Source organism: Buceros rhinoceros, unplaced genomic scaffold, assembly GCF_000710305.1.
Source record: "Buceros rhinoceros silvestris isolate BGI_N320 unplaced genomic scaffold, ASM71030v1 scaffold2783, whole genome shotgun sequence".
Lineage (NCBI taxonomy): Eukaryota > Metazoa > Chordata > Aves > Bucerotiformes > Bucerotidae > Buceros > Buceros rhinoceros.
In genome coordinates, this window is record NW_010401635.1 from 64,882 (window position 1) to 76,410 (window position 11,529).

General features: G+C 38.5%; 1 protein-coding gene across 1 annotated transcript in view; it reads right to left on the bottom strand.

Annotated features, from left to right (window-relative positions):
• WWC2 (WW and C2 domain containing 2) overlaps window positions 1-11,529 on the bottom strand; it is a 64,306-nt gene that overhangs the window by 15,096 nt on the left and 37,681 nt on the right. Inside the window, exons 11-16 of the mRNA XM_010132331.1 lie at window positions 8,868-8,991; window positions 6,387-6,467; window positions 6,216-6,302; window positions 2,923-3,115; window positions 1,130-1,294; window positions 373-488 (exon numbers count right to left, since the gene is read on the bottom strand). Of these exons, the coding sequence (XP_010130633.1) occupies window positions 373-488; window positions 1,130-1,294; window positions 2,923-3,115; window positions 6,216-6,302; window positions 6,387-6,467; window positions 8,868-8,991 (766 nt within the window). The remainder of the gene's footprint in view (window positions 1-372; window positions 489-1,129; window positions 1,295-2,922; window positions 3,116-6,215; window positions 6,303-6,386; window positions 6,468-8,867; window positions 8,992-11,529) is intronic.

Genomic DNA, 11,529 nt, shown 5'->3' on the forward strand with positions numbered 1-11,529 from the left:
AGCAAGACCATCGATGGAAGCACACACTCACTGGCTTTGTCAGACGGCAGCTCTCTTTTCAAATTCTATTAGTTGCTTATTATAGTTAATGCAACTACCATCTGATATGAGACATTCTAGTCCACCTCCAGTGGCTTAGACTCCCCAAGTGGTTTCACAGAAAGATGTATGGAACAACCCGATCTAGTGAAAGATATCCCTGCCCATGGCAGCTGGGTTGGACTAGATGATCTTTTAAGGTCCCGTTCAACCCAAAAGATTCAATAAAGCTATGATCTCCACGGGAAGTACAGCCCATTCATTCACCTAAGAATAGGAGGAATGAGCGGAATCATTCAGACATGAACAGTGAGGAAGGAAAATTGGCTTTACCAGTCTTCCTCAGAGCCCCTTTGCTCCTGTTCCTCCTCCTCCTCCTCCTCAGCCAGCTCTTGTTCTACTGCTTCCAGTTCAGCAGATGTCCTCTCCAGCAGAGCTGACACAGCATCCTGCTCACAAGGAAAGAGAAGATGAAACCAGAATTGGGTAATACAGGTAAAAAAACGACAACTCTTGCAAGAGCTGCATCACCTGCTGCTCCCTGCTGCCAGCAGAAACATGACTGAGATCACAAGTATGAGAGGTTTGAATTGTCAGTGAGTAGCACATTAACTGATTGTTTTTATACAGAGTAAATCTCAATCAAAAATGGATTGTTTGTAAAATGATAAAGCAATCAAATACAATGTCTCATCTCAAGGAGGTATTAAAACAAAGGGTTATTTAACCAGAAGAATTAGTGTTTTGCATAAACAGCATTTTTGGTGCAATGGGTTTAAGTATGCAAATTAAAATAATTAATAAATAGCAACTTTTAAATGCATGCATATGAAAATAAATGGTTAACTTAAGCAATTTTGTACCCCACTAAGAAGCACCAGCCCTATCGCCGCTTGCTAACAAGTGTGAAGCCCTGCAGAGTGCCTCCTTACACATAAAGTCACTATAGACAAAAGTGCCTGCAAGACAACAGGGTCTTGGACCTTCAGGGAGGGACGATGCACATATTCAGACAACCACAGTGCAATGGCACGATTAGAGGCTATGGCTTTTTTCTTGCTATTGCAGTAATAGCTGACGCATTGCTCACCAAGTCCAGTGAGTCCAGTGACTGTTTGCTTAACAGAAACATGGATTCTTCATTTTCTTCCTTGCTTTTTGTGTCAGGAATTTGCTTGCAGGGCAACAGGTTGTACCACAGAGTACAAGTTTCATCAGAAAATGATAAATCTGCCAGACTGATCTGAGTCCCAGCCTGCAAAATATAAGGGAAAGAAAATTGATTAAATGTGTTTTATTTCCTGCAAAAGAGCTGAAAATAAATGCTACAGTATTAATCATGTAAAACAGGCAGCACAAATTCGACATGAATCTTAATTCCGTTTTTAACTATCCAACTTCTTTCCACTCCTAGTTAAAATAAACAAATAGAAGTACATGAAAAGGTCCTTCCTATTGTCCATTCTGCCATCTTTTATTCCCGTCTGCAGAATTTCTTCCCACACGCACACACACAACCCCCTCTCTATCACTGTAATGCACACGTCTCCTTTCTAGAGCATTCAGTAATGAAAAACTGTGTCAATGAAACCTGACGCATCAACTCACGGAGCAGCAAGTTTCAGTCAATTTTTCAGTTGTTCCTCCACAAAAATCATCAATACAGCAAACAGTAACGGATGACTTTGTTTGCTCTAACCAGTGAGGAAGCAGATGAAAAGACAGTAGAAGAGATTAAGAAATCCTTTCAGCTGGACAAGCACTGACATCCACTGAGTTGGCACTCTGGGAAAACTTATGAAGTACTCGTGTTTGGGCTGTGCCTTGGAGATTAAAATCCTTTGCTCTCTGGCAAAGCAAATAATCTTCACAGCTACTGGGCTGCATACACAGCTCTCCCCCCAAGGCTTTGGTCATGTTGCCCAGGGCTTTCTGCTGAGGGTTGTACTCTCCAGTCTTTCTTTTGATCTTGTGATTAACCCTTTTGTCTTTGGTGGATGGTTTTTTTTGTCGTTGTTGGGTTTTCTCCTTCACTTTTGTATCCTACCTTCTATTGCATATTTCTTCTGCTGCTCTTCCCTTACCTGAGGGGAAACTTCTTACATACTGAAAAAGGCGAGCACATTTCCCAGGAATCAGCTTCTACATTTTTGAAAGTGAGAGGCTGTTCCCAGTAGACAGAATTGACAATCCAGCATCCCTTCAGCATGTTGTAACTAAAAATCTCCCTGTGCTACTAAGTCAGACTCACAGAGGAAAGCTAAACTGTTGTACCAGACCATGCAAAAGCAATCTGAAAGTAAATGAAGCATCACTAATTAAGTGATGACCACAATTAGCAACAAAATTTAAGCAGTGTCAGTTTCCAATATGCTCGTCTATGAAAGTCATGCCTTTTTACTATTTCTACAGATCATAAAGACTAAAAAAGTGGACATCATATCATCCACAACAATGTGCAAAAACGTAATTTAGTTTGTTCTTTAAAGTTGTGGTAATGAGGGTTTGCCTTCTTTTTTTGGTCATTGTGTGGGTCTTATTCAGCTTTTACTTTAAAAACTAGAATTGGAGTAATGTTATAATGAAGTTTAAGAAGTTTTTATGTATAAAAATTCAGAGATGGAATATCAATCTGTAATTAAAGGGTTAAGGAAAGGCAGTGTTAGAATTATCAAAACACCTCCTAAAACTTCCATCCCGGATTAGAATCTGTATCAGGAATTTCAGAGAAAGGTAGTACTTTAATTACTATAGCAACAACCAAGTTATGCTTCAGAGTTTGTCTCCATGTACTCTGGAATTTTAGCAGCCATGACCGTCAATGTAAGAGGGGACACTATAAACAAACACACGCCAAAAAAGAGCAGAAATAAAACTGCATACCAAGCATTCTTCCCGACGACTTCTACTGACAGCACAAACATCTACTCTCAGTGTCTTCTGCAGCAGTGTTACTTGGGAAACAGCTACTCTGAATATCTCGTTGAATAACACGGTTTCCATGGCAGGATGAACTTTTGTGCGGAACAGACAGCTGATATCAGTTGAGGATGGAAGTACTGCTACTCTAATATACCTGCCGGAAACAAAACAAAATCTTTACCTGTATTTAAACTAGCACTTGCTAGCGACGCATGATAGAAGTTGACCCCATCCACTAAAGGACTGCATGGCAAGGAAATGAAACAGCAACAAATCAGAGCTGGAATGGGAAAGAGGTCAAAAAGAGGAAGGAGAAACTCCTCCTGTCCCAGGCAGAAACATTTCCCAAAGAACAATCTTTGTGCCTGATCAGGCAGCACCAAGAGAGGTAGCTACTCCTGTCTCTATCCGTATTTACCCTCTGATTTAGTACTGTGAACACTGCGTATCACGTCACAGATGGGAGGAAATGTGCTCTTAATGTTACTAAAAAAAGGAGAAAAGTTTGAGTGGATGTAAAAATAAAGTTGTTGGAAGATGTGAGCAGCACTGAAAAGCAGTGGCATCTTTTGAAGAAACAAAAAAAAAAAAAACCCTTCACAGAAACCAGAAGACTACGGAAAATGAGGAAAAAATTAGCTAGGACTGTAGCTGCTTAAGATCAATTCACATTATATTCATTCAGACGCAGAAGAATGCGTTTTGCAAGCCTGAATTTAAGCACAGGGAATAACTCAAAATTGTTAGACGGTTGCATTCTTTTTATGTAACAAATATGATTGGATATGATGTGGATAAAGGTAACACGAGCTATCTTGCAGGTCTTGCTTTAGGAGTAGCTGGTCAGAGTAAAGACGTTCCTAATGCAATTTGTACATGTTATTTACCTATTGCACATCTGCTCACACACACGAATGATGAGCACAGTAATTGTTTTACTCCTTTCAGTGCCTATGCATTAGTCTATTTATGGTATTGGCTTTAAATATAATTAACATTCACGGTAGAACAGAGTACAATGAAGCTAGCTAAATCAAGAAGAAGCAGCTGGCCAGGGAAAATTATTCTGGAAAAACCTTCTCCCAAAATTTATAGTACTATTGCTGTATTTCCTGGTGATGACTTTGTGGATACTATTATTATTATTAAAAACTTAGCTTTACATTAATTAAACTAAATGATATTAGGTCTGTGAGAAATTTGATTTTGTTGAATTTGGGCATAGCCTTTATTCCCCAATTACACCAAGCATTTTGGGATAAAGAGTAAGATCTAAGTCGTTTGGTTCACAGGATTAGCCTGGATAGCAGGTACCCAGCATTTTGACAGATCGGTCCCAAAGTTAAGTGGTAGCGTCGCGTAATGTAATTCCAGTAACGCTGCTGCCTATTCACATAAACAGAGGTGAGCAATTTGCACGGTCTACTGAAAACAGCCATTTTAATAGGTTAAGCAATTAGGAATCATTTAGAAAGGAGGTTTTAGAAATATATTTTCAAAGTGGTTCTTTGGAGCTTTCTTTCAATAACTGTTAGCCAATTTATTGGTCTCAAGCCAGGATGAGGGGTAAACAGAGAAGTAAAAGATACATTGCTCACTGGCTTCATTTTACAAGAGTGCTTACTTTCATTTTAATAGAAAAGTTTAAGTAGTCAACCAATGCCTCTGATTTGGTTGTGACAAACCTATGATTTCTAAACAGACAAGAAAATGATCCTGACACAAATAAAATTGGCTAGTCTCTACCTACTCTAAAAAGTGAACAGCTCTTACAGTGTGGAAAGAGGTATCGGTAAGACAACATGTCAGATCTACTCCTCTGTGTGTAGAGGGTCAATAAAGTAACAACCAATCCAATTTTATGTTCTAGAATATCCGGTTATAACATAGCATCATTTTCCAGACTCGATTTTTATCATTGTACGTATCTGTACAGTATATACATACCTGCACACAATGGCAAGTGACAGAAAAAATGCTATTTGCAAGGTCTTTCCTTTACCCTCTCTCCTTTCTTCCTTCTTGTTTTGTGTACCTTTAGCTTTATTACATCTTTTTAGCAGCAGCAGATCTGGACTTCTGCACTGAAGACATTTGACTACTATTTACAACTTCATACTTTAATTTCTAAAGAGATGTGAGCTATCACCTAACTTTATCTTACTAAACATTTTGTTGACATTCTTTTTTATATTCTACATTATCTACTTTTCCTCTCAGCTGTGTCAATTTATCCTTCTATAGTTTTTCTATATTCTCATCCTACATGCTAGTGGACTTGGAAGGTCACCAGGGGAAAGATGGTAGCAGATGACTGTTTTTTATTAAAAACAAACAGAAAAATCTGACAAGCACCCAGGCCTGTGTCCCTATACATCCTTTCCATATTCAGTGGCTTCGTACTGATCTGACAATCAAATTCAAGGTGATGGGGGACAACGGGAAGGGAATCAGCAAGGAAACCAAATTTTCCGAGGACTGATTAGATTCTATGCTAGTCTTATTAAGCTTCTCAACAGTTTAAGATAGCTTTCCAGCCTGTAAAACAGCTCACTGAGGTACAAATGTCCCCAAAGAGCCAAGACAAGCTGTAATTATTTGTACAGATGAGAGTTTTGGATTAGAATCTCAGTGGTAACATTTTCTTATTCAAGCATTTTTGTTCATTTCCTACATATGATTTTCACCGTAATGACTTACAGAACTTTCCTGTTAGTCCAGTTCGACATGAGAACTAATTCTTAACATCCCTCCAGGCTCCAATTGTTAGGGATGGTGTATCTCAATGTGGCTGTGCTTGTCCACTTGCAATGTATCAAATTACTCCTTACCTTTAAAAGCTGACTTAAAAGACACATACCATTTTAAAATCATTTTACATCAAAATACCACGTGAACGTAAAAACGTTCTGAGCTGAATGAATGGCAAAGCATCAAAAGAATGTTTTTAGTAACTACAGCATGGCTGTTCTGCACTCACGAGGCTACAGATTATTTAAAAAACAATAAATGAAGCATCATTTAAAAAAAATCCTTTTTGCTCCACTTTAGTGAAACATGCAAATTTCCTGATAACTTCTTTTTCTTGCAGCATTGGTGGACTATGCAAAAGCAAGTACTACTACAGTTTGAAAAGTATTATACACATTTTAGTGCTGTTAAGCAGTAAACCAATCCACTCCTGCGGAGAATTTGTACAATTTATTATTATACTCCACCTTTCAACACTTCTGCTCAGTGATTGCTTGACTTACACTTTAGAGCCAAGGGGCACAGAAAATGCTGGAAGATTTCTGAGCCGTACTATGATTATCACGAAACTTGAATTGCTGTGGTCGTATCTGTTAAAGAGAGGACAACATGAGGGAAGTTTACTATTCATATTTATGTAATCGACAGAAATATTTCCTTTGCTGGTCACTTACCTGAGTCCTATTTGTACCTGGGCAACCTCTAGAGTTGTTGCATCATCTTCACTATATACAATATCCTCAGTTTCATTTGGTCTAGGGCAAAGAGGCAAATACTCAAATTTAGGAAAATTGTAGTTAGCTTGCAGCAATAATTAAGGTATGTGTACACAGAATGTATACACCTTCTCCTAAACAGGCTGATTTAATTGCAGCATGGACTCCAAATGAGAATTTCAGAGCCTACAAGGGAGCAACACCTGTTTTGTGCTGCTGGGACAATTGCTGCCCCAACAGTTTGACAACTCCTGTAATGAGTCAGAAAGGCCTAAGACTGAAGCACGACAGACTATATCAGGCAAGAGAAAACCTCATGACATTTTCCTATACATTCTTAGTACTTCTTTATTGCCCAAATAAAAAAATGGGAAATTAAAATTTGTAATAAACATCAGACCACATGTAAACTGGATATGAAACTGCCTTGGAGAATATTTGAGAAGCAGGAGCTCTGTAAAATAAAGAGGTTTCTGTGCAAACAAAAAGCATCTTTCCTCTAAGCCCATTTTCAGAAACATTCAAAGAACCAAAGGGACTGAAGTCTTGCAGCTGGAGAGCAACTCCAGGATTGAATGGAGTTACAGAGAATCCAGGTGGCAAAATAATTTCCAGGCATTTACTGGGAGGTTTGAGTGAGGATGTGGTATTAATGTGTTTCATTGATTTTTAAAACTAGACTGTTGGGATCAATAAACAAGATCAAGACAGAAAATGTCAAGAGGAGAAATGTGGAGAACGAAACAGACATCCCACATGCATGATATTTTAAGACTGCATTTAGAGGTTTCCTTTTTACTATTCTTTTCCTGGCTGATGGCTAATTTGATAAGAGTGTATTTATTTCTTCCCCTGCCTTAAATCCCTCAAAACAAAGGACTGGCCTCTACAGCAGAAATCAGTGTACTGTAACTTCAGGAGCACACTGGCAAATTGTAAGTCATTCCATACACAGTGCTCATAAAGACACTTCTAAACATAAGCAACTCACACAGAGGCACTCATGACCTCTTCACTACTTCCTACTCAGTAATAATTAGGAGCATCCACACCTGGAGCTATCACGGAATAACTAGAGTCTGTAAATCAGCTTGCACAAATGGCAATAGTGTCCTTGTGAATACAGGCTTAGGGGATGCAACTTTTTTCTTGAGAAAGATGACAGGAATTGTTCTGTTTTCCACCTATCCCACCACTCGCAGCAATTGGAGAGGACGGCTATAAAGACCAGATCCATGGAACATCCACAGCTTTTGGTCCACTGACAATCTGTTTCTATCCACTGGACTTTTATCTGCAGCACACAGTGAGTTTTGATCACAGTGGCTCAGAATTGAAACAAAATGGAAAGATAACAATGGTTTGAAACAAAACACACTGTCAAGCGAAGGCTGAGTTTTTAATAGATGGAAGTTTTTTTTCAGCCTAAGAAGTTGCATTAGGTCCAACTGGAGCAAATTAATACTAGGATTCAGAGTTCAGGGTGAGATATGGGTCCATGATCTAAGGTGAGATTGAATGCACATTGTAACACTTCAGGAGAAATCCCTTTTATATTTTTTTTTAATTTGGTCTCATCTATTTTTATTACCTTTTAATTTGTGAAAGACCTGACTAGTAGAAGTAATTTTATGTGAAGGCCAACAAAACCCATCCTAATGGAAGAAAAGCATTTAGCTTGGCAACAGAAGACACGCACCCACATCTCTGTAACCATCCTGTTAAAATACCTCTGAATATTCAAAACTATAAAAAAATTATTCTTGTCAACAACTCGCCAAAATTGACGTAAAAATTAAAGATTTTGGTTTCTCTCATCGTTTGCTATAGTCTTCTGTTACGCAATCTAAAGTTCATTCTTCTCACTGCCAGAAGAGAGACAATACTATATATAATACTATATAAACTAGCATGAAGAATCCCAGTGAAGCTATGTCTTGTCAAAAAACAATAACATTTTTTACATCCTGTTAACTACAGGGAACTAAGTAAGGATTTTCTTATCTCTTCTACATAATTTTTAAAAAAAGAAACAATTCAAGCAAAATGCTGTGCAATCTTAAGATTATATCTAAACAAAACAAGAATTAACAAGAGTCACTCTGAGCAAAGTCAATATAGCAACATGGCAGAACCTGTACGGTTTACACCCAGCTTTTCTCCTAGGTTCACTTCTAGCAAGAAAAAAAGCCCAAGATTGGAAGGTAGCGTATTAATACTACTCAATCAAGTCATACAAGCACTCTAATGCAAATTTATTAGCTTAAAAATCCAATCAAACTTCATTGTTTGGCAAACGTGTCTTCCTTTTACAACTATTTTGTACTTTCATATTGAAAAAGGCAAGACTGATAAACTACGTATGCTGGTATTATATAACTGCTTATGCATGTATTTAAATTTTTTTGTGGAAAGACTTGTATTATTTTTCAAACCTACTGTTTCATAGAAGCTTCATATACACCACTATCTCCAGCTACAGACTCATCGGACACAGCAGCAGATACACAAGCTGTTTTCTCCTCAAGCAGGTGACTAGCTGTTCTTCTCGGTAAGTCAATGCCTACAAAAAAAAAAAAAAAAGAAAAAGAAGAATGAAATTAGTCCAAGAGGTTAATAGTCAGAAAGAGAGAAGTGCATAGCTTAGAAGGTTGTCAAGTTGAAAGCGTTGACCCTTAACTGAGTATCACAGAGTAGTTTTGTTCCACATCATTTAACATTCTGAGACTGTACTGCTGTTATCACATATTCTGGCTGGGGATATAACCAAACTGATGAACTTGAAAATGTACAACTCTTATTCCTTCCCAGAGAAACTGGCTCCTATCATCACCTGTATATGTTGAGCTAGTTACTGCCCCTCATCATCTTCATTATTAACCCTCATTATCGTGATCGTTAAACCCGCATTTGCCATGTTCACATTCTGCACTCTAGTAACACTGCGGCTACATGCAAAGTGCTTGCCTACTGTTTATTAAATATTCAGAAGTCAGACAGACACCCTCTCCCCAGTGATATAACCGCTAGAAATTAAAAATCCCTTCTGGTTTACTATCATTAAAACCTTCTTAGTCTCTTCACTATCAGTCTACAGTCTCTTTACTATCAACTACTACTTAGCTTTAATCTTCAACTCGCATTCGTGTGCTAGTGTAATGCAGCGAAGCAGCAACACTCACAGAAAGCCACGTTTTGCTGCATAGTAAGTTGAGTGCCTATGCAGTACTTTTACCTGCCAAGGGGTGAGGATATTGGTATGCATTATCATCCCCACCTGAATCATGACTTTACATCTTGTTAAGATGTTTAAAATTTAACGCTTCAGATTAGATGATTGATTGCTGCATTTGTGCTTTTATTTACAGCAGTAGGAATGCTTTTTCCTTGATGATGAAGTGCTCTTTCCCGCCCCACCCCCCCTCCAAGTGAGGGGTGAAGGTGATGACATGATTTATTGATTACCCCTAGGAATTACCACAGCAGCCTGAATTGACTTTGACAATGACAGAGACTGACTGTGGAAGAACTACATGATATTCCAACTTGGTTTCTGACAGCAGGGACATGTGCAGAGGAGTTTTTCCTTGATGATGAAGTGCTCTTTCCCGCCCCACCCCCCCTCCAAGTGAGGGGTGAAGGTGATGACATGATTTATTGATTACCCCTAGGAATTACCACAGCAGCCTGAATTGACTTTGACAATGACAGAGACTGACTGTGGAAGAACTACATGATATTCCAACTTGGTTTCTGACAGCAGGGACATGTGCAGAGGAACAAATATCTGTATGGTTCACCTGTGCAGAGAAGTCAGAGACAGGCAAAGAAGCAGGTGAGTGCTGCATCTCAAGAGTCAAGGCAGATTACTACATGAAAATACCAGCTATACTGTCTTCAGGTATGCTTGTCTGTCTCGAAGTTAAGATTCAGTAGTATTCGTATTTCTAGTCCCCCCATGCAGGTTTCAGGCCTCCAGCTGAGTTTGTTGAAAAGCTTCCCATTAAGCACTGCAGCAGTTCCAAGAATGAAATTGGAGTAGAAAAACTGAACCAACCTATGTCTCACTTGTAATGTACTGAATGAGCCTCACCGTGAGGCTCATTTTACTGTAGAAATTAGAAATATTGAAGCATAATTAATCAATACCTGGCTTTTCAAAATTTGAGTGCTTGTTTTGGCAGTCTTAATACAGTTTTAAAGATAATTTGTATCATATGTATGACCCTACCTGAGGAAGTATCAGTATGAAGAATCACAGGATGAATTTATGTTTTAAATCCATAACCACTTACAGACTTAAAAGACACCCTGCAACTATCCAGAATAACAGGTCCTCAAAAAAGCTGGAAAGTGTTACACAATCACATGATGCCTCTGAAACTAACGATCTAAAAAAATAAATTTTAAAAAATAATTCAGATTCCTCGTAGCCCTGAGTGTTCCCAAAATCCAAAGCATCTTAAATTCAGTTCTCAGACTAGATGAGTTGCAGCCAGATTGCCAAGACAGACAGACCAAACGTTATTGTTAGTTTGGAAAGGATATGCTGCCAAAATATGGGCAGGAAAATTAATTATGTTTTCCATCTTTTATGATATGGCTCTAAGCAAAATAACTACCGTATTAACTACCGATAAAATTACCTCCTGCACCCCAAATCCCCCTCCATGTTTTTCCAGTTTGCACTGCACAGGTTCAGATCATAAGGATATCAGTCAATTTCTATTTTTCTTTCTGCACATTTGAACAGAGGGGGCACTTCCAGCCTGTACTATATATATCACACCTTTCTCTTCTGGTGCCACATCACTCTGCTCAGTATTGTCATTACTACAGTACTGCAATAAGCTAATTAACCAACAGATGTTACAACAATTCATTGAGAGATATACATCTACATAAAAGCACGTTTCTCATTAAAATATATGTCTGTATCAATATGTCCAGGCACTTTTATTAAAAGCTGGCAAACTCTAGGCACAAGGGTTCAAGCTTGGCAAAAAAACCTGGACAATACACTCTAGAGCTAGGCTGTATTTATTCTGAGACCCCCAAACTCCTTAGTTAGCCACCTCACTACCAGCTCAGGCCAAGAATG